General features: G+C 39.3%; 1 protein-coding gene across 3 annotated transcripts in view; it reads right to left on the minus strand.

Moving 5' to 3' along the window:
• MAGI2 (membrane associated guanylate kinase, WW and PDZ domain containing 2) overlaps positions 1–22295 on the minus strand; it is a 1072297-nt gene that overhangs the window by 152359 nt on the left and 897643 nt on the right. For all 3 annotated transcript variants that reach the window (XM_015571231.1, XM_015571230.1, XM_015571232.1), the window contains 2 exons: positions 9642–9763; positions 7388–7570 (listed from right to left, as the gene is read on the minus strand). In XM_015571231.1, coding sequence (XP_015426717.1) covers positions 7388–7570; positions 9642–9763 — 305 coding nt within the window. The remainder of the gene's footprint in view (positions 1–7387; positions 7571–9641; positions 9764–22295) is intronic.

Consider the following 22295-nt stretch of genomic DNA (forward strand, 5'->3'; position numbering starts at 1 on the left):
GCATGTATTTGGGTGACAAAGGCTCTTAAAACACTAGATGAGTTATTGATGAAGCATAACATGATTTTAAGACTTGATACAACAAATGTTTTAATCCTTTCAAGCAATTTGTTTTGCGGCTGATATTGTGTTTTGTCAACCATGACACCTGTATCACCTATCATCGGAAGGAAGAGAGTGGGTATAAAGTGTTCAGTGTGGCACGCGCTCTTGCTGTGAGATGTCTGTTATTGATCTGAAAGACACATCACCAGCAGAGGAGACATTAAGTATTTGGACAAAATGAAGTGAGGTTTTGCTATTTAGGTGTGCTTAGAAAAAAAGTCAAGAATAAATATATTGACAAGCTAAACAAGCACAGTTTATTTCATCTTTACTGGAGATATTATATTGGCCAGCTGGCTAGAAATTCAGATCTATTTTCTGGCTTTTATAGAGCACAAGATGTTTTCTTGTAGCATCCAAAGTTCATAAATATCTCAAAAAGCAAAAATGATGTTAAAATCAAGGGATTATTTTTTTTAAAAAAAATATACTTTATTGATTTTCTACAGAGAGGAATGGAGCCGCAACCAAGGCACATGCCCCTAACCGGAATTGAACCTGGGACTCTTCAGTCCACAGGCCGACACTCTATCCACTGAGCCAAACCGGTTTGGCAAATCAAGGAATTATTTAGAAAATTATCTAACATGGTTCTGAGTCTGAATATTTTGTGAGTTCTTACAAACTGAATTACTTCAACCACCTCCTTTATTTTTATTAGAAAGATAGAGCTAGAGACCTAGTGATTTTACTGTTCATCACCTCTGTATGTGGTATATAATTCATTATTACTTATTCACAGCATGGTAAGAGAACTGGAAGGCAAAGAATTATCAACACTTCTGTTTCAAAAAATTGTGAGAAGGGAGAGTGCCCATGAAAGTAAAAGATCATTTTCTCAAGGAAGTTTGCACGAAGTCAAGGAATTCAGAAACAAAAACATGGGGCCTAGTTTCCCTCCCTTTGAATCTGGACTGGCTTGTGACCTGCTATGATCAATAAAAGGGGTGGAAGTGATGTCATACTGGGTCCAGGTTCGGCCTTAAGATGCTTGACATTTTCCCTCTGCTTTCTTGGAACCCTAAGCCACCACGCTGAAGCATCCATCGTATATAAAAACTGCTGTTTGACATTTTAACCCTGCATTTTGGCTCCTGTAATGCTCGCTGGCTTAAATAATAAAGAAAATAAGACTACTCCCATTTCAGAGCGGCCATTAAACCCTCCCCAGACAAAGTTATCAGTGCTGGCGTCAGGCCAAGCTTTTGGTCGAGGTCTCAAAGCCCCAGCACATAGGGACTCTTTAAGAACTTGCAAAGGGAACTGGAAAAACCCCATATCTGGGAGACAAGGAAGGTAAAATGGTATAAATACAGGAAACTTCCTGTGTGATTTCGCCCAGAATTTGAGAGACATTTTCCCCTGGGCCCGTGTGTAATAATAAATGTAACTCCATCTCTCTAAGTGTTGCTTGGCTCTTCTCCAGTTTTTCTGTAACAATGGAAAGCAGTTCAGCCACCCTGTTGTTGATACCACGTGGAGAGAGAGAGGCCCTGTCATCCCTCAGGAGTCTCATCCATCCCAGCTGAGGGATCAGTGTGAGTGAAGCCGCCTTGCACACCTCAGCCCCAAGAGATACTTAGATGATGCAGCTGCATGACAGCCCCAAAGTGAGCCTAGTGGTGAGAACCACCCCGCTGATCCCCAGCAAGAATGTAGAGCCAGGAGCAAACATTGGATTGTTCTTTTAAATCACTGAGCTTTGATGTAGTTTGCTATGCAATAATAGAAAACTAAATAGATGTTTCAAGTAATAGAAAAATTCCATTTCTCTGATTAGTTCATTTGCTTCTGGCAATGGAAAGAACCATCTAGTGTATCTCTTAAATGTGAACACTTGGCTGTGGAAGTGGGGAGAGATGAAGAACTGGGTGACTCACTAAGACATTTTCATAAGGCAGCCAGTGAGTAAGAGAGCAGTCATGGGGAGAGACAGTGTGTGCTTATGTGCTCAAAATTCAAAGGAAGCCTGAGCTGAGTATAAGTTGCTTACGAGGTGGTGGGAAATAAGATACAAGAAGCATATTTAATTATTTCTTACGCTTTCTTACACATATATGTAGCTCTTCTTCAGGAGATGTTTAGTTAACAACCACAGAATTTTATTAAACTGTTAAGGAGATAATACTGGTTGGGAAGAATAAAAAATCACTGGAGTGGGGGGAGGTAGGAAACCATTGAGTGGCCATTAAGTAGAGAATCAACACTGAAGAGCCAGCCTGAAGAGGGGCAATAACAGTCACATTGATAGCTCAGCAGTGATCTGCCCACATGGCATTTACGGCCTCAGGTTAATATCTGCGGTTTCTTAGAGAGCAACAGGGCAACCATGACTTCAGATAATGCAGTTATGGAATAGGATATCCCAACACAGTGTTAAAATCTCTGAAGAATGAGAAATCCTCATAGCTCCATGTGCTAGACCGATATAAAAGGTGGACATAAAGATTAATTAGTTTGTTCTGTTTGGTAGATGTCTTCAGTCTCCACCCCAATGGTCAGTCCCCAGAAATATTCATAAGCACTTCTTCAAAGCAATGGTGAGCAAAGGGTCAGAGGGTCAGATAGGATGGAGAATGTTTGCTAGGCTGGACGGTAGCTATATAATAGGCCTGGATAGGAGTAAGAGGACAAAAAAATGCCCAGAATAAAAAAAAAGAGAGATCCTCTAGTCTAGAGGACCCAAAATGACTGTGCTTTGAGGGGAAAAAAAAGTATTATCGTTTTTAAAAATACAGCAAAAAGAAAAGAAAAGAAAAAGTGAAACTTCAGAATTGTGTTTAGAGGAAAAGTGTATTAATGGTACACCGCTGGGCTCAGTGAACAAACTTACAAAGCGGTGGTAATGCAAAGACTATATAAATATTAAAATTAGTTGCAAAACTCTATTGGGAGAATGTTTGTAAGGCAGATGGGGGATAAGAGAGGTAAAGCTTCATTTATTTCTAAAAGGAAATACTATAAATATGTCAAGTCTGAAACTGTTAAATCAAGACAACAGTATAAACACATTAATTAGAGGTGTGAAAATAGTTACCGAAAAACAACAAAAACCCCATGTAAAAAAATACAAACTGATCAGTGCCTCTGGGATATGAGCCTGAAAGGTATGAAGGGGCAGGGCAGGAAATATTGTATGGATTGTAAATATTTTGATGTCTTTGTGCACATATTGATTTGACAATTTTTAAAAGTATATAAATGCACATGCCCAAAAACCAGTTCCAGAAATTTGGAATCAGTAGATGTAGGGACACAGGAATATGCATTTTAAAAAATCTCCCCCAGAGATTCTGACAAATTCATTCGTATGCCTCTGCTTCTAGAAACACAAATAAAGAGGTAGCAACCAGTGAAAGAGCAGTGACATCGATCTGCCAAATGGAGAAATGCCAGGAGCTGTAGGAGGTCAGGATGTTGGTCTCTCAGACAGCTTCCTGCCACTTTACTAATAAAACGGATCCACATTAGAAGGAGACACATAAAAATGAATAGGTTACAAGTGGCCTCATCATTCTACAGGAGAACTTTACCGATAGGTCAGCTTTTCTCCCTCTTATATTTGTTGAAAATCAAAAGCCTTGATTCAAAAATTAGCCTGGGGAAAAACATGAAACCTTATGTAACAAGGGAAGCTTTATAACGGAAGCATGTTGGAGCAACTCTTTCAATCTTGATTTTTAAAATAGTTGCAAGAATGCTATCAGGATCTCTGGTGCCTACAAATGCTTGCAGAATACTTACTAGTAATAATCAGAAGTAGGATGGTTTCTGGGCACTATGGTAACTTTTAGGAAAGCTGCTTCTGGAACATGATATGATGACTGGGGATTGGCTCAGTTAGTTGTCCAAAAGCAGGGAGGAGCACAGTACCGTCATTTTCTCTGTTCTCTACCCCTTCCCAGGACTCAGTGCTGACTGAGAAAGGAAGAATTCCCACCCCACCCTTGTTTCTATTCTGTAGGATCCTAGGTCAAACTTTTTGGTAGAGTGGATTTTTCTTAACGTCCACACTAACGATTGACATCTCTTTGCCTAAATTAGAGATCACCTACAGCTAGAACAGTTGATTAAAATGTTTTCATGCTATCTCAATGTCAAATGAGACTCCTCACCTATTTATAACTTTATTAACTAAATGTATCAGGGTGACATTGGTTAATACCAATGATTTATTGTTTATATCTGAAGTGACTATTAATTTTGATAATTTTTGAGGTTCATTTACAGATGAAATCATTACAAAAGGGACATTTTTATCCCTAACATGCATTTGTCTTTTTAATTTCATCCAGAACCTGGAAAGCTGGTTTCTTTTTGCTTCCACGGTAAGCTATTGGCCCGATTACTCTGACTAGACTATACAGTGGGATTCCGCCAATTAAAATTTCACTTAATTTCTAAGCGCATCCATCTTCCATCTATCCATCCAGTACTAGTGAGCACCTGCTATCTGCCTGGCTCTGTCAGGATAACAAGTAAAGAAAAAATCATAGGGTATATCTCTATGCTTAATTGGTTGAAAGTTTATAAGAAAGGTTTTATACATAGGTATGTGTACATTTATGATATATATGTTTTTAAAATTTGATTCTATACTGTTCTTTGATGTTTGTCTGAATAGTTCATATTTACAAGTTGCAGTTATAGTTTTACTAGATACTTCCCATGAACATTCATTGAAGGTAAAATATTAGTGTAAATCTTTTTCTAGGCATCCTCCCAGCTGGGCCTTTGCATGTGCTGTTTCCTCTTCAGATAGCTCTCCTCACTTGTCCACCCAACAACGGTCTATTCATCATCCAAAAGTCTGTCAGGCATCGTTCCTGTGAGTCCTTCCCTAAGCACTTCCCAGTTGAATCGGTCACCCTTTCCTTTACACTGTTTCTGGACTTTGAACGTATTTCTATTATTGCATTGATATAAATATTCATTAGCATGCCACTCATTATTCAGCTTCTTGAGGATAGAAACATTTGTCTCTTCATTTTTGCATCCTGAATAATTAATGGAATGCCTGGAACAGACACCGAGTCACTAAATATTAGCTCAACTAAACTGAGGAGCCATTCCCTCTATTATAATGTGTGGAATGCCACAGAAATGTGTCCACATTTTATTTTAAATTATCTCAAAATTTAAAATAAACACTTTTGAATAAATAATAAGCAGCAGATTTCAATCTTTATTAAACTCTTTTCTAATGAGAGAAATTCTCATCCTTACCAAAGACCAATAAAATTATATAGCCAATAGCATGGTTTTTATAGATTTATCCTATTCTTATGTTACAATTACTTGTTGATATATACAAGGTCACTCTTAGATATAGCCTCCTGGAGAACTGGGACCTGGCCATATCCATTTTTGTAGTTCTGGTGTACTACAATGACTGTGAGAAGAGCCTAGTAGCAGGTTGAATTAATAAATAGAGGAAAAAGTATGAGACAGTAAATAGGCTCTTCTTTCTCTATGAGAGCCTGTTTTGTGATTATCTTGGGAAAAAAAACTTCATAAACTCTACATAAACCTTTGGCTTTGTTGTTGAATACAGCTAGCTTAGACAGTGTAGGTGCAGCAAACTAGGAAAACAGGCAGGAAGGGGAAAAGCTTAGCTGTGCAAATATATTAATTTTATTTTGTCTTTTAAATTTACGCGAAAGAGGTCTTTTCTAGTTTTAAAACATGGAGTGGAGGGTTGGGTCAGAGGGGGAAAAAAATCACTGTATTCTTTATCATGAAAAGGAGTAGGTTTGTTAACCATTTCACTGAAGTTCAAAAGCTTTGGAGATCTTTCCCCCTCAGCTAAGATGACATTGTTACCATAGTTTCCTCTTATTTTAATCGTGGGCATGAGAATGATTTTTAGTTGAGTCATTTGATGTTTCTCTGTGATTTTTTGGCAACATAAAGGTGTGGCTATCTAGTGAAATAGCACCAGATGAATCAGTAGAGTTGGACACTCTCTAGCTCACTTTTGCAGAAAATTATGTACACAATTTTTCACAACAGTAGTGCTTGAAAACACTAGTTAGTTTTGAAACTTCACTCAACTTTTCAGGAGATAAAGCCTCTATTAAATGTATTATAACTCACTAGTGAGTGGGAGTGACAAATGTACTCATTAGGTGACCCTGAAAAGAAACAATTTCTATAGAAACCACTTAGGAATTGGCAATGAAGCACTGATCATTTTTGAAAATAAAAATTCCAGATGAGTATCTCAATTTTATGTTGTTTCTTCATATACAAAGCACTTTAAAATCTATGGAATCACAATTTATAAATCTATAGACCATACAAAAGACATAACTTTTCCTCAAAAGTAATTCTCTGCTTTGTGTATCTACGAGAACCCATTGACTTTCACAAGTTTATATAATAAATAAAATCAATCTTGTGAAAAATGTGAAATGGTGATATAGTTCTTCGGAGTATAGTTACTAGACTTTATAATACTCTAAGGCATTTCAAAAACAACACTACACAATTCTCAAATCAGTATTTTAAATAACAAGATCAAATTTGATTTCTTCTTTTTTTTTTTCCTGCATAAGTATTTATAAACTATGGGACTAATCCAAGGTCATGGGCCAGGAAGAAGAATTTAAAATTAGACTGCAAAATCAGACTTAGTTCATTACTTTTTTCTTGACCTCTGTGCACCTTTCATATTTTATAATTTTTAGCCTTAGCAATTTGCCTCTGCATTTCCATGCTAAATTAATTTTGAATATAATTTGATAGACATCCAAGTAACTGCATATGAAAATTAATTCATAAGGACTAGAGAAAAAAAATCTATATATTAAAGCATATGGGGACATAGAAAGGTGAAGACCACTTACATTTTTTTTTTCTATGAGATAAGCATGAATATTTAAATATATAACCCAGGCAATTCAGCATGAGAATACTACAAGATTAATTCATATGAAACATATCAATGGCTGAATAGAAGCTAGAAAAGTGTGAAATGTTAATCACATCCCTAAGAAGAAACTCTAGAATTAAATGAGAAAAGTGTCAATCTCCAGAGCCCACTGAACCCAGCGAAGAGAAGGGGCAGCCTGAACAATGGGGCCACCATGACATTTCAAGCTGTTTCCAAAACACTTCAATGTGATCCTCTTAAAATTAGGAAAAACAATTGGTGGTTTTCCCCTCAAGTGAAGTGACCTTTGACCCTCAAATCAAGAACACAGAAAGAGGCGCCTCCTATTCTGCCGTCGAAAAACAGATGTGGCGAAACCATGATCCCAAACAGCACCGAGGAACTCACCCGTCTCCATCTTCCCGTCCTGCGCCGCGGGCCCGTCCGGAATCACGCTTTTCACCTGCAGGAACTCGTCGGGCTCGTCCCCGCCGATGATGGTGAAGCCGAACCCCATGCTGCTCTTTTTCAGGGTGGTGCTGAGGAACGTGCCCTTCAGCTGGGAGGCATCCCGGGTGAAGAGCGGCTTCTCTACGTGGGCCAATATGTAAGTTAAAAGAAACACACGCGTGTCAAGGCGAGTTCTCACGCGGGGAAGCGAGCCGGGCAGCCAGCCCGGGTACATGTGCGGCCTCCCCAGGAAACGCAAGCAGCGGGGAGGCGCTGCAGGGGCAAAGCTCGCAGCACTGCCTGCACACACAGAGCAGTCCACGCATCCAGGGAAAGGCAGAAAAGCTGCTGGATTCGGAGAGAGGTTTTTTGTTGTGAAGTCAATGTTTTCATTCACGAAAGTAGCCCTTCTTGCGCTTAAAAAGGGCTGAATCAACCTGCCATCAGCGGATAAAGAGGAGCCCAGAGGTGTCTGGGTACATTCCTCTGGCTCTAAAGGTGTCCAGGTACGAGCCTGTACGTGGCTGGTCCTGCACAAAACCTTGAAACCGAAATGGATTCTTTTGGTTTAAAGAGAATAGAAGCTGTGGAATGTTGCCACCGAGCCACAACGTCTAAATTGTTTAGAAAAAGTACCTGGATGTGGGACTGAGTTAACTTATGCTAATGAGATGCTATAAAGACAAGCAGATAAATCAGTTTCTACTGGCCTGGTAGTGTTTTAGGATTCTCTAAAATGTGAGCAAAAGGCAAGCCAATATTTCTAGATAAAATGATGAATGTAAAGGTAACACATTTTGTAACAATATGTTGACACATTCAAATCATATACCTAAATAATCAGAACAGAACTTGAGTCCACTCTTATAGGTTTGACCATTAATTTGTTATATAATATGCTTTTGCAGCTATGATCTGTAATAAATATCTTCCTAACAATATATTAAATGCTTTAAAAATAATAGTCACACTGGGAAGCCGAATTAATATATTTTCAATGCTATCACAATCAAGTATGATATGTAATATATATATATATAGTTGTTATAGTTTGGTTGACATTATTTGGTAGTTGGATCAGCAAAACTATACATGGTAACTCAGTTATGTACTTTCTATGATACTTTTGCTATTGTTACATTTTTGGTGATATGTAATGGACACAAAATAATGAGTTATATTTGAGTTTTACTTGGTCTATTACACATCACAGATATCTTTGTGAAAAATAGAGAAAGCTTCTTTAAAAATGAAAACACACACATATGTAATCTCGTCACTGAGGTTTCCTTTATGAAAGCAGCGTTTACAGCGGGAGACCTTTACATTCACGGCAAGTGTGCTGTAGTGTATGGTGTGAAGATCATCAGCAGGCAACCTAGGCCCCCGCGTACAAAAGCCTCCTTGCTTTTGCGATGAGAAAGAGAGCCCACGAAGACGTGAAAGGTTTGTGCAGCATCTCATCCCACTGCGTGGCCCTATGGTGTAGTCAGGTGCACAAGCAGCCCCAGACATACCGATCGGCCAGGGCCAGGGCCTCCAGGCGTGGATGTGCGGATAATAGGACAGGTCACTCACGCTGCGCCACCTCCCCGGGGCAGGGCGGGGGCGGCCGGCTTTGGGCCTAGGTATTGTCGATGAGGAGTTGTCTACTGCCACAAAGAAGAACGAGCCTCATTCTGGTGCTTGGTGTTTTGAGGACAAATTTATGATTCCCTAAGTATCTCTGCAGTTTAAAGTACCATTGTCAGCCCTAACCGGTTTGGCTCAGTGACAGAGCGCCGGCCTGCGGACTGAAAGGTCCCAGGTTCGATTCCGGTCAAGGGCATGTGCCTTGGTGGCGGGCACATCCCCAGTGGGAGGTGTGCAGGAGGCAGCTGATCGAAGTTTCTAACTCTCTATCCCTCTCCCTTCCTCTCTGTAAAAAATATATTAAAAAAAATAATAAAGTACCATTGTCAGACCCATTAATCGCCACCTGGCAACCTGCTGTAAATTCCTATAACGTACTCCCCCAGGCTTTATGAATCTGTGGTTGCTAAATACGTTAAGTTTAGAAACAGCAAACGCCCAGCTAAAGCTAATAGGGGGGTTTGGGAAAAGCAGGTAGATTATTTGAAACGGTCCACATAAAGGCATGTGTGTTGGAAGAGCAGGCGGTTGGATGGACAGTTTTTTCCCTTTGAAACATTGCATGGTGACAGGTACCAACCTCGGAAACCTGGGGCCTGCAGCGGCTTGGTTCCAAGTTCCGTGTGGGGCATGTTATGCTGCTGTAGCTTCCGTTTTGCTTCCAGGACAGGGTTTTCAAACTGTGTTCTTCTGTTTATGTGGCTGAAAAAGAAAAGTTCGAATTAGGATAAGGGTGGAGCCAAGCCCTTTCAGAGAACATTTGTACAGCTCTGCAGAGAGCAGGTGAGTAAGAAACACCGAATGTGATTATAGGCAAGTGCCCACCAGGTATGAAGTCAGCCTCTGCTGGGCCCGCCTACGCACAGCATGTGTTTCCGTGACAGGAGCCACGTCGCAATGGCTCCGTCCGATCTTATTACATTACACTTATGGATGATTCAGCCAGAAGAACCAGAATGTGCACTTGCTTTCTGGTCTACACTGTTAGTCTGAGGTAAATTTGGTGCATTTAAATAAATGGTCAACAAATGAAATTTACACCAAATGGTGAAGAGAAGAGTATCATCTAAGCTTTGCAAAGCCCCTAGAGTAAGGTAATTCACTGATTAATTTACTCCTATAGCAACCAAAGAGGGCTGGGATCTAGGGGGAAAGACGCCCAGGGCTGTTATGCAAGTTGTAGAATACCTGCAGGATGGTTGATGCTGAGATCAATCAAAAGTCGAGTACATTTCCTTTCTGCATAGTGAGATGATACATTCATAGGTATTAGAGACAGGAGGCTGGAAGCACCTGTGGGCCAGCTAGACATAGGGATTATAGAAAAGCATGCCTTCTAGCATCCCTACAGCATAATGAATTCTGTGAAATTTAGAGTTCCCTTCCACAGAAAGGAGAGAAACCAATGACCCTGCCCAGCTTCAGTGCCATGTGGCTCTTTCTCTAGGATATGAACACACCACAAGAAACCTGGCATATACATTGATTTTGATTCTTTTTACATACAGAAATAGAATTATGGATTATGGAAGAAGAGACAGGTTAGAAGAGGAATGAACAATTACTGAGCACTCAACACTGTACTAGCTACTATATATAAATTCCCTTAGTTCAGCTTAATGGCAATTGTCTTGTATTCTTTTTTAAAAAAATATATATATTTTATTGATTTTTTACAGAGAAGAAGGGAGAGAGATAGAGAGTTAGAAACATCAATGAGAGAGAAACATCGATCAGCTGCCTCCTGCACATCTCCTACTGGGGATATGCCCACAACCAAAGTACATGCCCCTTGACCAGAATCGAACCTGGGACCTTTCAGTCCGCAGGCCGATGCTCTATCCACTGAGCCAAACCAGTTTCGGCTGTCTTGTATTCTTATTATCCCATTTTAAGGTGATGAGACTGATACATTGGAGGCCAGATGACTTGCTCTAAATCATATGTCCAGTAAGTGAAAAAGATGGGGATTTGACCATGTCTATCTCTAAGATGTACCTTCCATCACAAACCTTCTCTTTTCAGTGTGTGATTTCACAATAGCAAGTGCAGACATATTTAATGTGCACATATACACACACATGCGTGCACACACAGTCCTCTCATTTTATATTTTCTAGAACTATCCATCAGAAAGCAGAGGAGGTAAAAGAATCAAAATCTCAACAAACAATTTTATATTAATACATGTCAAATAATTCCTGGTGAGAGAGAAAATCGATTGTCAGGAACATGAGGAGACCATTGCAATACCGAATTCTTTCCTCATGGGGGACAGGGTGGGGTAGCTGCCACTATATAGGCCCTGCAGCCAATTAGTCCTGGATTCAAAATTCAGCCCTAGTGCTTGATTAACAGTGTGACCTTGGGCAAGTTATTAAACTTGAACATTAGTGTCTTCATCTATAATATGAGCATAATATTCCCTTCCCCCTGGGGTACTTGTGAGGATCCAATGAAATAACAAATTTCAACACAAGGTTTCAAGCAGAGACATACTAAACCATTAGTAGCAGCTGTTATCACCCTAAGTCCACAGGAAAGGCTTTGGGGTGGGGACTCTAACAGCACTGGGATCTTTCTCTAATATCGCCTCTGGTATAGGCTATGGTGCTGGTTAGGATGGGAGTTCTTATACCTTAACAATGTTCTTTGGTACTGGAACTTACTGGTGTGCGGTTCATTGTAAATCTGTCTTTAGTAAAATTATTTTTCATTGGAAGTAAATGCTACTGCAATGCTCTGGTACACCAAGAAGTCACCAAGATCTGTGGTGTGTATTGAACTATGAACTTTCAGAGCTTCTTTGCCCATAAACTCAGTCAGTGCCAGAGTCTGAAGCCTCTCTTCCTTGTCTCCACTCCCCTTTACCAAAATCCTTGAGATCTTTCTATTATCTAAGGAAATACTATTCCTGAGGTTGCCCTTACTTATCTCTGTAGCTTCGCCTTTGGTTGCATCACATACTTGGAGCTACTCACATCAGCAACACCCTACCAAGCCTCTTATCTTGTCAGGTGAGATTCAGGGTATCAGTGGTGCAATGCCTGAAGCAAGACAGCCTGGGTTTGCGGTGGCATCTTGGGCAAAATACTGAGCTTCAATGTCCTCATCCATAAAATGGGAACATTAATATCTACTTCTTGGGGTTGCTGTGAAGATAAGAAAAATAATGTTTGTAAAGCACAGATACATATGGAGGACCCCACAATTGTAAGGTAATTATTTTTTACTCTTTAAGGTATAACTTATTCTTCAAAAGTAACTTATTCTTTATTATTATTATTAATAACTAGAGGTCCGGTGCACAGATTCGTGCACCGGTGGTGTCCCTCAGCCTGGCCTGTGCCCTCTCGCAATCCGGGACCCCTTGGGGGATGTCAGACTGCCAGTTTCAGCTGGATCCCTGCAGGCCAGGCCGAGGGACCCAACTGGTGGCTGATGTTATTGCAATTATTATCTTAATGCTTTCTCCTTCTGTCCCATAGCCCCCTTCCTAATCTCTGCCAGCAACATTCCTAGCCTGCATTATGCTTAGTTTATTTATTTTCTTACACCCTGCCTCATCATTAAGAGGATTTGAATTACTTTTAAAGAACGACAATGAAGAGTAAATAAAATCAGGGTGAAATCAGTTGAATCTGAGTGGAAGATCAATAGACAAAATTGATAATACAGTGTCCTACTTGTTTACTGGAGTTACATTGCAAATTAGCTTTGAGCTTTCTAGCTGCTAATTCAATGGGAGAGAGAAACCATTTATATTCTTCAGAGTATTTAAGATAAGCCAAGACAGTTGTTCCGAAGGTTATAGTATTTCTGTTACTGAGTCTTGAGATCTTTATTTCCAGGTCTTCGATAGAGAGATTTCTGTGATGTAGTATACAACGTCCTAAGTGATCATTCACAGTAATGAACTTAAAGGGCTAACATAACCTTACTATACTGTGTTAAAAGGGTTGATTTTCCTCTTTAGACTGTGCACACCTCTGTTCGTGGCCCATCTTTGTGTACTGAGCATTGGAGAGAGGGAAAGACGGTAAATTTTTATTAAATAATTACGAAATGATGAGTGTGTGTTTTAAGACTTTTGTTTAAAAGTATATGGAACCGATTTCCAGAAGCCAAGAAACAACTTTGAGGTGTATCAAAGTATCAGCTTTCCTCATTTCCTACCCGTTCTATTTCTCTTTGGCTAGGTGTTGTTCATCATATGCTGCATAACTTCATCCTTAGAAAACACATTATAAGAACACCCCAGGGTTCATTTACATATACAATTGGGATCCTCCAACTTTCCACCTGCACATAATTACTTCCTTAAAAAAGTCAATATGTAGCCACCTGCTTTATGGACACAATGCCAAAAATATTCCATTCACCATGAAAGTGAGTTTCTAGACTTAACAGAGAATGAAAATATCAATGAACTAGTCTGACATACCTTGTGCCCCACAAATAGTAGAAGCTGGCTGTGACTTCAGTATCCTGAGATAATTGCTACAGAACATTTACATCGTCACAAATGAAGTCATTTATTTAAAACTTAAAACGATCAAAGTTTTAAAAGACTTATCACAAAGAAATATGATGGTAGCTGAATAGGTAGCCTTGTCTTCCTTGTACTTCCAAAATGAATAGTTTCTGGTCCCTTTAGCAAGGATTTGGGGGTCTTACAATGTTTAGAGAGAGTGTGAATGGCAAATGGCATCCCCTCCTCATTGTTTAGGCTCTGAAAGATAATTACTAGCTTATTCATATAGCTTCCATAAAGAACAGGCACTTGTGAAGCTACTGAGAGTTCTTAACTCTGGCTATATCTAGTGTATTGTCACATTTTTTCTAGTAGAAATCTTTAAATGTTAAGGGCTCAGGGGGTAAGAGACATATTCTGAAGTGGTATATCCTAACAACACCATTTTCCCTTTACAAAAAGAAAAGACTATTGATACTTCCGTGTTAAAATGGCCCAAGGGGTCAGGATATTCAAAAATGAGGTTCCGTTCTTGAACATCCTGTATGTGGCAGTGCTTTGCAGTTCAGGACAAACCCGAGGAGTTCACAAAACAAAACAAAAACAGAGGAGACTCAGGCCCGCCCTAAGTCAGCTGAGCCATAATCTCTGAATGAGGCACAGGCACTGGCATTTTTTTAATAAAAGCTTCCCAGGTACCGCAATTCTAATGTGCATTAGAGTTGTCAGTCCCCTGAATTAAAAGCTGAGAAAGCCCTGGCCTAAGTCTTATATACCTGTGGCTTAGTTGTCTGAGCAGTGTCCTGTGCGCTGATTCCTGGTCTGGGTACCTGCAACACATGTTGTGGGCTCGATTCTTGGTAGGGGGCACACAGGAGGCAGCCAATCAATCTTTCTCTCTCCCTCTCTCTGTAAAAAAATCAATAAAAAATAAAATGAAATAGAAGCCGAGAAAGTAAGTAAAGGTACTTGACTAAGGCCTGATAAGATTTAGCCTGATAAGATTTGTGTGGAAGTCTCATTTTCTGTATGGGGCCGTGGGGAGTACTAGTGCTTCAGAATAGAGGGCTCATGAAATCAGAAGGTTCAGAATTGTGAAATGCCCAGAGCAGAGGAAATATTTGTAGTTGATCGGCTATGCTGCCAAAGGTAGTCCCAGGTCAGCATTCTGTTTGACTGCTACCTCCTTCACTGTGGGAGGGCATGGAAGAAACAGGAGGACAGATATACATCCTGGGCCAGTCAGTACACACGAGACAGGTCTGTTGAGCGTTATAAAGACTATTCTCTGACCTTCACATGACCTGTGTTCCCTCCATAGTCCAGGCTGTTCACCCCACCTTGCTTCTCCTGAGTTCTTTAGTGCATAATCAAGAATAATTCTTTTTATATCCACTGGTCAACTTCTTGATTTCAGTTGATAGTTTAGAAATGGATCTTTGGGTCAATGTGAGAGAGAGAGAAGAGAGCAGCTTTCAAGTGGAGATTGCACCATAAGTAAACTATTTCTAAGGTGGTCAAAGAGGCTCCACTAATTTCTTTAAGGCATGGGGTAACCAGTGTTCAATAAGTATTTGCTGAATAAATGCAAAGATGGAGCAGGTATGCATGGAAGGTGCCAAATCTCACTATTTTCAGTTTAATTCTGTCATAAAATATATGCCATGACAGTCAGAACTTATATGAAGCTTAGGACTAGCATGTGTGATTTAACCAATCTGCATTTGGGTAAATGCCATGCATCATTTACTGGCTATGTACAATGTACTAATTACTATTTCACCTGTGCCTAAGAGGCTGAATAAGAGGTGCTTCATGACTATGAAGAATCATATTTTCTAGGGAACTAGATATTAAAGTGTGCTAGGAAGGGTGAGAATAGTCTGACCTGTATTATATTCTATGTTGAACTGGACTGCTGTTTCTTAATAAATTATTTATGAGTGATTCAAATGTGAAGTCACAATACAGCCTAAGTTATAAAATATGGAACTCCAAAACTATGACTACTGTAAGTGATATATACCTGTGCATACATGTCATTCATATATAATGATATACATAGCCAAGGATACAGGGATACTTTGGAGTCTGACTCCGAAGAGAATCAAAGAATTAACCAAGGACATTGAGAACAGTGAGGAATCATGAATACAACATCACCGATGCCAGGGATTATCCAGGAAAGAGGGAGACAGGAAAAGAGATCTAAAGAGGGGAGATGGACAAGGCTGGGGGCAAGACTGTGGCAGATCCTGAGTCAACAGAACATGAGAATAATTCCAATTCTATGATACCCAATTCTGTGTAATACTCAAACTCCCCAGGTTTCCAAGTCCAATAATCAGAGTGAGAACAAGTTTTTGAAAAGTCTCATTCTTGCCTACTGTGTCTTTATTACCAGCCGGACCAGGAGGAAATAAAATACATAGCTACTCCTTTTATATGCTAGAAAGTAATGCAGGAGGAATCAGAAAAACAAAATTTAACAAGACTTTAGATGAGTCTTAAAGAGAAAAGGACCTACTGTCTGGATGCCTAGAATCTGCACAGAACCTTTTGATGCCTGGCCATTAAGAAATGACCATGGGGCTCAGTGTGAGCAGGGGGTTCTTGTTCTTAAAAGGTAAGGACCCAGGGAAGAAAGGAAAAAGAGAAGTAGTGGGAATAGAGAACAAAAGTTCAGCAGTACCAAGAGGAAATAAAGGTGGCAACAAGTTCCTGCATTGCTGTCTGTAATAGATTGCTTTTTGAGGGGTAAGTGCTGTTGTAGAGTTTTACATCATTGACACACTGTCTAAAAGCATGCCATTGCCGGGGATCAGATCAGCGATTTCAACCCGTGTGCCATGGCAGGCATGGTGGTGTGCCACAAGAAAGTTGGAAACATCCCATACCTGACTACTTAGGCAGGGGCACTGACTGGCTTCTTTTCCCTTAGATTGTCAAATAAGATGACAACTGCCAACACAACACTAGCTGTCCAGTGTGAATGGATTTAAATTAAACTTATTTTTGTCAGATTAGAAAAAAATATTCTTTGGTATGCCACAGAATTTACTAAGTAGTTTATGTGTGTCATGAGAGGGAAAAGGTTGAAAATTGCTGGACAAGATGACAGTTTCATTCAACTGTAATGGGGGTGTATTTTCACATAATTTTTTGTTCCTTTCCATAATACACATACAAGGTTGGAGAATTTAGGCCCCCACATTGGCTAAGTTTGTGTTTTTTATCCTAAATCTGTACGTAAAGAAGATGTAAGGCATCACGTTGGATTATTTCAGAAGAACGTATCATTTTGCAAACTTTTAAAGTTACATAATAGCTACAGAGATTTAACCCTTCCCCAACAATTTTTTTGTTAAAAACGTTTCTTTTTCAGGCTGATTTTTTTATTTTGGTTCTATATAGTATTTTTGATGCTGGTTATGAAAACAGTTTGTAACTCGTCTTCCTATAAACCATATTTTTTTACCATATTTTCTTAGTATACTCGTCGACGACTGAAAAAGAACATTTTGTGAAAACGAGTATACACGTTTCTGCCGGGGAAGGGGTTAAATTCTATTTAATGGATGCCACAACTCATGGAAAAAAACCCTGAAGAATGAATGTCAGCCTTAAGTACGTCAGAGGAGAGAATAAAGGGAGAATGGTGGATGGTAGGGATGGGAATTAATATTTGTTGAGCAAGTACTATGTACCTCCGCTAGATAGGCTTCATGCTTATAATTCTTCTGGTCCTCAGAAAGGGTAAGCAATTTCCTGCGGGCTTCAAAGTAAGGGGCAGATGCAGGAATCAAATCCAACTCTGTGTAGTGCCAAACCCAACAAGTTTGATTTATGTGGTTCTGACACAAATATACACTTATTTTTCAAGTGATTCTCAATTTCTTTTAGTCAGTTGTTCATTGTAAAACTTTCCCATCATTGTAAATTACCTGCTGATTTTCTGAAAACAAAAATGTAAAATTATAGCACCCTGTTTTGATTATTAAATGATATTTTTAACGATCCCAATGATTATGTATATAGAAATAGGGACGGATCACATTTCACAAGAAAGAATATATGTGTGTGGACATGTTTTGCATTTTGTAGAAAGTGAGAAGTAAACTAGCAATAAGAGCATGAACTAGGCTAGCCAGGAGGCCTGGTTTAGGGTAACATGGTTTTCAAACCAGAAGGGTCTCCTCAAAGGGTTGCCTTTCAGCTTCCCTCAGGGCTTGTCCTAACTCTAATTTTCCTGTATTCTGCCCTTGCCAACACCGGAAGTTGAACCTGCACCCTGCCTTTGGCAATTATGATAATGAAAAGATGGTTCTGCACTAATATTTATGAATATGCTTAAAGTTGTACACGAGTGAGAATGGAAGTATTCAATAACACCACCGTGCTTGTCTTGCCTCAAACTTTGAAAAGGATTTGTTAGGTCTTCCTCAGGGCCGGTGATGCAGTAAGAAATGAAAACATAGTACTTACTTAGCAAGAAATTCTTTGTGTGGTAACATGGCAGAACCTCAAGTGCTGGTGGGAACTCACATGAAAGTCACCTGTAAGTGGTAGGTTAGGTCATGAGGAATAACAGAGGCCAGGGAAGCCACCTGACTCTTGGTACTCTCAATCTCAGGTGTACCTCTTGGGTTTCACCAAAGTGAAAGCCAATTACAGTGAGTCCGAGTTGTCATTCTCTACCATCTTTGAGACCAAACCGGCATTGGGGTTTACGCTACCAGTCTGAAGACTCTATCAGGCACTGCCTTTGTGAAATTCCCCTAATATCTCTGAACTGCAACTGCTTCATCTATAAATATCTCATCCACGTCAGAGGACTGTTTTGAAGAGCACTCAAATATAATATGTGAAAGTTTCAAAGTAAATAAAGTATTGTATAAATATAAGTTGACTAACATTATTTTTATATTTGGAGTTCTGGAGTCAAGTGTATTTTAAATATGGACAGCATAAAGTCTCTTAATTTCTATACTGGACTGCAGCTCTATTGCTACCACTTACTAGCTTGATGGCCTGGCTTCTCTAAGTTTAAGTTTCTCTGTCTGCAAAACAGGCATAATAGTATCTAAAGCATTATGGTGATGATTAAATGAGTTATGTAAAAGGCCTGATAGATGGTAGCTACTATTTTTCTGGGTTAACTAATAGTTACATATTAAGTCAATGCTCCCAACTAAATCTCTAAGTAATATTACAGAAAAAAGACAACTATTCCTATCATTTTATATACCTGAAAATATAGTCATGTGTTTTTGATGCCTAATTAAAACGAAGGAAAGTGATGGAATAATAGCATGAGGGGACTTGGTCACCCTCCATGTATGAGTGTTGTGCTTAATGGAAACCGGAACTATCTTTACATGGTGGCAGTCTCAACAGTGGTCCTTAATAGCCTTTCAGAAACCAAACTTCTAATGGTGACTTTCTTCCAGACCAAATTAATGCCAAACTAATTTTACTGGTTTTGTCTGCAGTAGACCCAGTCAACTTCTCAGCCATAGAACAGAATATTTTCTCTTGACAATTTTAAAGTTCTTCTTACTTAGCTATATTGAATTTTAATATGTGAAATTTGATAAAGTTTTTGTGATTTATCCATTTTTACTATATAATTAGCTGAGTCTATTATAATGTAACTTCACCTAGATAAATATGAAATTTGTTAACTACTAGTAATAAATAATGGTTAATAATGTGACTTTGTATTACAGAAAAAATGGGAAAGCAATATCCCTTCAAATACATTCAGCTGTGACAGTGGTGAAAAATACAGTAGTTCTTACCTTGACCTTTGGTTTATAAGCTTATCTTTATCTTTCTGCCCTTTCAATGATAATCTTAACATCAGTCTCCTGTCTATAGGAACCAAATACATTTTTATTTTTTTTCCAAAGCTTTGTAAGGAGATTCTACTATAATAATCCACCCTTCCATAACATGTGTATGATTGGATTGTTCAGATCATTAAAATAAAAGAATGGTAGTGGACAGGGGTGGGCAAAGGTAGGTTTACAGTTAATACAATACAGTAATTATACGATAATAAATAAATAAATAAACAAATAAATAACAATACAAGAGTAAACTCTTGTTTTGTGTACTTACAACTATAAACCTACTGTTGCTCACCCCTGTAGGTTATTGTTTAAAGTATTCTTTGATCAGACATCATAATGAGAAAGTTAATGAGGCTGAATACAGGAAAACAGCCACATTTATTCTTATTAACACAAGGTGTAGTGGATGTTCCTTGAACTAGAAGAGACCTCATCAATCACCTAATCCAAACTACTCATTTAACAGATAAAAGCCAGGGAAGCTAAGTGTAATCTTGTACCAGCCTGTAAGTGCAAAATCATGGATGCAAGCTAGAACAAATTATTAACATCATGTTCTGTGACAGACACAAAAATTCTGAAGAACATTATCTGCATATTTAAAAAGAGGTGAAACTATATATATATATAGTTCTCATGTTGGGGAAAAGGGTATTACATTTTGCCTGATCAGGTGGCCATCCTGTTTTGTTTAATAGCAGGGTGCCCAAAGAATAACACCAACCTGCTGTTTCCTTATTTTGATGCAGTTCCCTTATTCTTCCAACAATATTAACATTTCTCTGAGCTGAATGTGATTCCAGTGAGGTATCTATTAAAGATCAAAAAGACTAAATGCCTGCCAACTACTTTGATTCCGGAAGGAATTTTTTTTCCAACACCAAGGGAAAATAAATGGCTGTGTTTTTTCAGGATGCTAGTCTCCAACACTATACGCTCTTAAGGGATTGTTAGGATAATTGACTGTATGCAATTTTCATTTTTATGTGCTAACTTTAGAACTTAGTCTCAGTCTAAGATATGACTCCCAAGTAGGTGATGATATTGATTGGTAACATGAGACCATCTGTAGTCAAACACAAGAAACATGGCATGTTTAATCCAAAGAGGGAATTAACAAAATACATAAGCTATCTCAGAAATGATAGCATAAGCAATAACCTGCTTGTTATGTAACATTGTCTTGGCAAGAGGCAAACAGAATTGTCCAGTGAGAGATGGTGATGGCTTTCTCTTGGTTGCCTAGCAATGAGCTGCATGGGATGGGGTCCCCTCCTCCAGCAGGAGACACAGCACTTCCCACAGGGCTCTAGGTCCTCTCAGTGCAGGGAGAATACCCCCCACAAAGCTCACATCCAGCTCAAAAGGTTGTCTGCAACCACCGTAAGCCACACTTCCCGGAGTGCAGATTGTCCGCCTGCCTTCGCAAGGCCATTTCACGTTTGCCTGGCCCAGTAAAGAAGGAGTAGAAGGAGGGAGCATGGTCCTACTTTGGGAGCACACAGCAAAGTGCTCCCAATTCTGACCATTTCTGCTCCTCTCCTTAATCCCTCACTTTGCTGTCTCTACCACTAGGTTCCCCTGCACTGTGCTATATGGTGTGCTGCTGTGTTGTTTGCTTGTGTGTAACCTCCACAGATGTGCCTAAAGAAGAGCCTGATTTAATTTGTTAGATTCATACAAGATGCTTAAAGACGAACAAACCAAACAAGTCAGTGTTTACATTACATTCATCCTTCTTCACAGATATATTCTCAAAGAAAGGGTGATGCTAGAGTAATAATTCCCTTGTGTTTTATTACTGATTTCTAGACAAAGAAACGGATTTAGTAGAATGTAAAAATTAGTGTATTTGTTTCCTTTCTTAAGGAAGGAATGTCAAGATGAATACCTCACTTTTATTTGTAAAGCCCACCTGCCATTAAACCAATTTAAACTTGTGAGTGCCTAAAACAGTGGTTCTCAACCTTGGCTGCACGTTAGAATCACCTGTTTCTTTGTTATGGGGTGGGGCCACAACATTAGTAACAAAGAAACAGAATTTCCGGAGGATGAGGCCCAGAAATCAGGATTTTAAAAAGATTCCCAGGGGATTCTAATGTGCAGCCAAGGTTGAGAACCACTGGCCTAAAACATTCTTTATTTGGAACCAGAAGTTTTCTTACATAAGATCGTTCACGAGATCAAACAGTAGCTTATAACAGTGTATTTAATTACAGAGTCAACTTTTCTTTGGTTGAAAAGATATTCAGGGGAGGGGAAGGCAACTAAAATAAAGAACAAAATTTGATCCTACTAGAATGAACCAGCAATTGTGGTATCTCACAGCATGAAACATTATCTCTATTCTCAGGTAAAGGGTGAGTGAGCGGCATCCATCCAGGTCTTGCCTGCACAGTAGTTAAGAAAAGGAAGATTGGACATAAGACTTCATTTTGATGGAAAGGATCATCGTTTTATAATATTGAGGGATACTGGCATAAAGAGTAAAAAGAAGCCATACGCCTTTCTACTAATCTGTGGTTGCACAGTAGTATTAAGAAAGTAAATCAATAGCCAGTTGAAATTTATATGACATGAGTGAGTGAACAAACAGTACAGAGGGGATAAGTAGGAATTACCAATTACAAACTGTCAAAATGCTAATCCTATATAATAAAAGCCTAATATGCTAAGTGTCTGGTCCTCCAGCCGTCTGTTCAACCAACCAAAGTGTAATATCCTAATGATATGCGAAGGCCACTCAACTGCTCGCTATGACATGCACTGACCACCAGGGTACAGATAGTCAACTGGTTGACCAGTTGCTATGACGTGCACTGACCACCAGGGGGCAGATGCTCTGACCAGTAGTTTAGGTTGCTGCTGGGGTCTGGCCAATTGGGACTGAACGAGATGGCCTGGA

The sequence above is a fragment of the Myotis davidii genome, unplaced genomic scaffold, assembly GCF_000327345.1.
Source record: "Myotis davidii unplaced genomic scaffold, ASM32734v1 scaffold125, whole genome shotgun sequence".
Classification (NCBI taxonomy): Eukaryota; Metazoa; Chordata; class Mammalia; order Chiroptera; family Vespertilionidae; genus Myotis; species Myotis davidii.